The sequence below is a fragment of the Lissotriton helveticus genome, chromosome 2_2 (assembly GCF_964261635.1).
Source record: "Lissotriton helveticus chromosome 2_2, aLisHel1.1, whole genome shotgun sequence".
NCBI classification, from domain to species: domain Eukaryota; kingdom Metazoa; phylum Chordata; class Amphibia; order Caudata; family Salamandridae; genus Lissotriton; species Lissotriton helveticus.
Window position 1 is genome coordinate 486,217,342 of NC_136060.1, and position 6,000 is coordinate 486,223,341.

Sequence of the window (6,000 nt, forward strand, 5' to 3'; positions counted from 1 at the left end):
GACTGAAAGGAAAGCCACAAACATCACCCAACAAGGAGGTCCCCACTGCAGGCTGAGGAGGGAGTCACTGGAAAATATTAACCCAATAAAATGTGGGCATCCTAGTGCAAGCCTAGGTTCTCCCAGAGTAACATAAAGAACATAGTAGCGGAATGGTGCCCCCAAGAGGGCGCGTAGAATGACTTAAGTGACAGAGCACAGCATCCGCAACACAGAAAACACAGACAGACAGGCGCTAGGGGGAATGAAGGGGACATTTTGCATCAGTGTTCACTGGAAGACTAAATTGGCCCACTCTGCAAAATGGGACATTAATTGCATTTTGGCCAGGAGGGCGTGGTGACGTGGCCACAGCACCTGATCGGGCCAGGTTTGCCACCTGGCCTGTTTGTTAATGGCATGGCCGGTATTTTCACATCCTGGCCAGTACCAAATAAACATAATCAGCCTAATCCGGTATTCATCCATGCCTTTACACTGCTCTCAGTTTAGCTAAAATTCACATTTTTAGCTTTTGAAGGATCAATGTCATTCTGACACTCATCTCATCTCATGGCTTTGACGTGGCTAACATTGAGATGATAGTTTATCAATTAAATGACAATGATTGGTTCATTTTAATCATATAAGGGGTTCTTTAATAGGTTCACGAGGACTTTGATCATATATTGTACATTTGCTGCTATGGGTTTGCACGTTTTCTACAATTTGTTTAGGTACAAAACTTCATTTTCTTGCAATATTATATTTCTGTTCTGCTATATACACCAATTGTCTATGTATGAATCTGTGAAACTTGTACATTTTTATTTCTTTTTTTCTACTATGTTGCTTTGTTTTGTTGTGCTTTTGATTTTCATATTCTTGCTCATATCTCATAATGTATCATTGGCATTGTCAGTTTATATGAAAACATTTGTTTATTGATCATTGTTAAATCCCTACGTGCTGGAAAGCACTATAAAATGTGTTCTGAAGCACTTTAAATGTGTTCTGAAGCTCTTAAAATGTGTTCTGAAACACTTAAAATGTGTTTTGAAGCTCTTTAAAATGTGTTCTGATGCTCTTTAAAATGTGTTCTGAAGCACTTTAAAATGTGTTCTGAAACACTTTAGAATGTGTTCTGAAACACTTTAGATGTGTTCTGAAGCACTTTAAATGTGTTCTGAAGCTCTTTAAAATGTGTTCTGAAACACTTAAAATGTGTTTTGAAGCTCTTTAAAATGTGTTCTGGTGCTCTTTAAAATGTGTTCTGAAGCACTTTAAAATGTGTTCTGAAACACTTTAGATGTGTTCTGAAGCACTTTAAATGTGTTCTGAAGCTCTTAAAATGTGTTCTGAAACACTTAAAATGTGTTTTGAAGCTCTTTAAAATGTGTTCTGATGCTCTTTAAAATGTGTTCTGAAGCACTTTAAAATGTGTTCTGAAACACTTTAGAGTGTGTTCTGAAACACTTTAGATGTGTTCTGAAGCACTTTAAATGTGTTCTGAAGCTCTTTAAAATGTGTTCTGAAGCTCTTTAAAATGTGTTCTGAAACACTTAAAATGTGTTTTGAAGCTCTTTAAAATGTGTTCTGGTGCTCTTTAAAATGTGTTCTGAAGCACTTTAAAATGTGTTCTGAAACACTTTAGAATGTGTTCTGAAGCACTTTAAATGTGTTCTGAAGCTCTTTAGATGTGTTCTGAAGCACTTTAAATGTGTTCTGAAGCTCTTTAAAATGTGTTCTGAAACACTTAAAATGTGTTTTGAAGCTCTTTAAAATGTGTTCTGATGCTCTTTAAAATGTGTTCTGAAGCACTTTAAAATGTGTTCTGAAACACTTTAGAATGTGTTCTGAAACACTTTAGATGTGTTCTGAAGCACTTTAAATGTGTTCTGAAGCTCTTTAAAATGTGTTCTGAAACACTTAAAATGTGTTTTGAAGCTCTTTAAAATGTGTTCTGAAGCTCTTTAGATGTGTTCTGAAGCACTTTAAATGTGTTCTGGTGCTCTTTAAAATGTGTTCTGAAGCACTTTAAAATGTGTTCTGAAACACTTTAAATGTGTTCTGAAACACTTTAGATGTGTTCTGAAGCACTTTAAATGTGTTCTGAAGCTCTTTAAAATGTGTTCTGAAACACTTAAAATGTGTTTTGAAGCTCTTTAAAATGTGTTCTGATGCTCTTTAAAATGTGTTCTGAAGCACTTTAAAATGTGTTCTGAAACACTTTAGAATGTGTTCTGAAACACTTTAGATGTGTTCTGAAGCACTTTAAATGTGTTCTGAAGCTCTTTAAAATGTGTTCTGAAACACTTAAAATGTGTTTTGAAGCTCTTTAAAATGTGTTCTGGTGCTCTTTAAAATGTGTTCTGAAGCACTTTAAAATGTGTTCTGAAACACTTTAGAATGTGTTCTGAAGCACTTTAAATGTGTTCTGAAGCTCTTTAGATGTGTTCTGAAGCACTTTAAATGTGTTCTGGTGCTCTTTAAAATGTGTTCTGAAGCACTTTAAAATGTGTTCTGAAACACTTTAGAATGTGTTCTGAAACACTTTAGATGTGTTCTGAAGCACTTTAAATGTGTTCTGAAGCTCTTTAAAATGTGCTCTGAAGTTCTTTAAATGTGTTCAGAAACACTTTGGATGTGTTCTGAAGCACTTTAAATGTGTTTTGAAGCCCTTTAAAATGTGTTCTGAAGCACTTTAAAATGTGTTCTGAAACACTTTAGAATGTGTTCTGAAACACTTTAGATGTGTTCTGAAGCACTTTAAATGTGTTCTGAAGCTCTTTAAAATGTGCTCTGAAGTTCTTTAAATGTGTTCAGAAACACTTTGGATGTGTTCTGAAGCACTTTAAATGTGTCTTGAAGCCCTTTAAAATGTGTTCTGAAGCACTTTAAATGTGTTCTGAAGCTCTTTGAAATGTGTTCTGAAGCTGCCTAAATGATCCATGACTGACAATTAAACTGAACAGAGAGAAGAGCGCACGGGCGAGTTTATATAAAGCGTCCTCTTTCATGATCATGCTCCCTTTGCAGCATCACAGAGCATGAACAGATGATTATCATTTATTGTTGTTCTTTTTTGACAGTTTTTTATGGTGAGAGCTCGGCCCGAGGCGAATGCTATTGGGGCGCTATGCAGGAGACCCAGTTACATTACACGGGATCGGATACTTGTATTTCAGGGCCTGGGAGATGAAATGGTTTGCCCAGGATCACATGATGTTGGGCAGACGCCGGGACTCCAAACGGATTCCCCTTCACGCCACTTTCTAGGTGGCCTAGGCACACGCACCCTACATCACCCTACAAGGGATGGGTCGACCCTGGGAAAGACAGGGGGGAAGGTGTGAGGGGGGTGTGGGGGAGCACCTGGCCCCCGGCCCTCCATTGCCCGGCTGTGACTCACCGGTGTTGGCCCCGGTGACGATGACAGTCTTCCCGGACAGGTCCAGGGGGCCCCCGGGGGCCATGGCCCCAGCACTGACCCCCAGTCCTCCATTGCCTCAAAGGCCCCTCATGACTCACCAGCGTTGGCCCCCAGCCCTCAGGGGCCCTCACACCCTCCATGGCCTCAATGGGCCCCTCATGACTCACCGGTGATGGCCCCCCAGCCCTCAGGGGCCCTCACACCCTCGGGGCCCCTCATGACTCACCGGTGTTGGCCCCTGGACCTCCATTGCCTCAGGGGCCCCTCATGACTCACCGGTGTTGGCCCCGGTGACCAGGGCCGTCTTCCCGGACAGGTCCAGGGGGCCCCCGGGGGCCATGGCCCCCGCACTGACCCCCTGGCCCTCCATTGCCTCAGGGGGGCCCTGATCCCCTGCTGTGACTCACCGGTGTTGGCCCCGGTGACCAGGGCCGTCTTCCCGGACAGGTCCAGGGGGCAGAGGCGCGGGTGCCACGACGCCCCCCTCCGGAGCCGGAGCAGCAGCGCCAGCAGCAGGGCGCAGAGGGCCCAGGCGGGGTGCGAGAGGAGGCCGAGCGCGTCCATGGCCGTGCGGGGCGGCGCCGCCTCTCATCCTGCGGGGCCGAAGGTCTGCAGCGCCTCTTATCTGCGGCTGCAGCTGCCGGGAGGGCAGCTAGCGCCTCGGGGCGGAGAGGCAGGCGCACGGGAGGGGCGGGGAGGGGGGAGGACAGCGCTCCGAGGCCGACAGAGGCGCCTGGGCGGGTATCCTGGATGGGGGGGGGGCAGCGCTGGGGGGGCAGCTAGCGCCTCGGGGCGGAGAGGCAGGCGCACCGGGCAGGGGAGGGGCAGGGCTCTGACAGGCGCCAGGGCGGGGATCCTGGGGTGACAGCGCTCGGGGTCCAGGTTAATCATCTCCAAGGCGGCCTTGAGCGGGCCACAGGCCCGGTGCATTCATGGCACTCCGGCCTTGGACGAGGCCGGATCTCTCTCTTGTTATTTGGAGGAAGACTTCCCACTACTGATAATTTCTACCTCCCATGACCATGGAAGTGCCTTCCCAGTGTATTCTCGTGGTTGGAGTGTCTGCCTTTTTGCAGTATTTTCCATGTACTGGTGTTTGGTGCCCTTTTGTAACATGCTCACACCACTTTGCCCTTGTAACACACGGCTGCTACCTCTCACATGGTTTTACCTTTGATACTTGCACAAGTGCCACCTTTGCCTACGTAACGCTTGTTCCTGAGCCTGAGTGTCTAGCACTTATTGCAGTATTATACCTCAAATTATACTTTGTATTCTCTTGTAACTGCACACTTGTCACTTTTTCCTCTTGTGCACTTTTTACTACCTCATGTATTTTTGGTTGCTCACAATTTTTACTACCTCATGTATTTTGTTTGCTCACAATTGTCACTATTACCTTACGTAACGTAACGTATGCTTTTGTAATCTGTTCTTTTGTAATGTTTCTCATTATGTTTCATTTCTGTTCCTATTGTGAAGCGCTCTGACGCCTTCGGGTAAAGTCCGCGCTATATAAAAATGCATAAATAAATAAATAAATAAATAAAATCTCTCAGACTCGGGACCGCAGCTCCTCTGATGGGCAGCACCTGCTGCACCTGTTCAAAGCAGGGCGCTAACAGGGGTGCTGCACGTGTTGCACCTGTTTAAGACAGGGCGGTTTGCTGGGGTGCTGCTGTGCTGCACCTTCAAAGAAGGGCACTTCGCTGGGGTGCTGCACCTGTTCAAGACTGAACGCTTCACATGGGAGCTGCAGGAGCTGCAACTGTTCAAGGCAGGGCGATTTGCAGGGGTGCTGCAGGTGCTGCAACTGTTCAAGGCAGGGCACTACACTGGGGTGCTGCACGTGCTGCACTGTTCAAGGCAGGGCGCTTCACAGGGGCGCTGCACCTGTTCAAGGCAGGGCGCTTTGCAGAAGTACTGCAGGTGCTGCACCTATTCAAGGCAGGGCACTTCGCAGGGGTTCTCAAGGTGCTGCACCTGTTCAAAGCATGGCGCTTCTCAGCGGTGCTGCACCTGTTCAAGGCAGGGCGCTTCGCAGGGGTGCTGCACCTGCTTAAGGCAGGGCGCTTCACACGGGCTCTGCACCTGTTCAAGGCAGGGCGCTTCACATGGGTGCTGCACCTGCTTAAGGCAGGGCGCTTCACACAGGCTCTGTACCTGTTCAAGGCAGGGCGCTTCACATGGGTGCTGCACCTGCTTAAGGCAGGGCGCTTCACACGGGCTCTGCACCTGTTCAAGGCAGGGCGCTTTGAAGAAGTACTGCAGGTGCTGCACCTGTTCAAGGCAGGGCGCTTCACATGGGTGCTGCACCTGCTTAAGGCAGGGCGCTTCACACGGGCTATGCACCTGTTCAAGGCAGGGCGCTTCACATGGGTGCTGCACCTGCTTAAGGCAGGGCGCTTCACACAGGCTCTGTACCTGTTCAAGGCAGGGCGCTTCACATGGGTGCTGCACCTGCTTAAGGCAGGGCGCTTCACACGGGCTCTGCACCTGTTCAAGGCAGGGCGCTTTGAAGAAGTACTGCAGGTGCTGCACCTGTTCAAGGCAGGGCGCTTCACACAAATGTGCTGCACCTGTTCAAG

The 6,000-nt window shown here is 47.3% G+C and overlaps 1 protein-coding gene across 1 annotated transcript in view; it reads right to left on the reverse strand.

Moving 5' to 3' along the window:
• LOC144821558 (retinol dehydrogenase 12-like) overlaps positions 1-4,046 on the reverse strand; it is a 149,365-nt gene extending 145,319 nt beyond the window's left edge. The window contains exon 1 of the mRNA XM_078678744.1: positions 3,820-4,046. Within this exon, the coding sequence (XP_078534870.1) occupies positions 3,820-3,976 (157 nt within the window). The 5' untranslated portion in view covers positions 3,977-4,046. The remainder of the gene's footprint in view (positions 1-3,819) is intronic.
• Between the last annotated feature and the right edge of the window lie 1,954 nt (positions 4,047-6,000).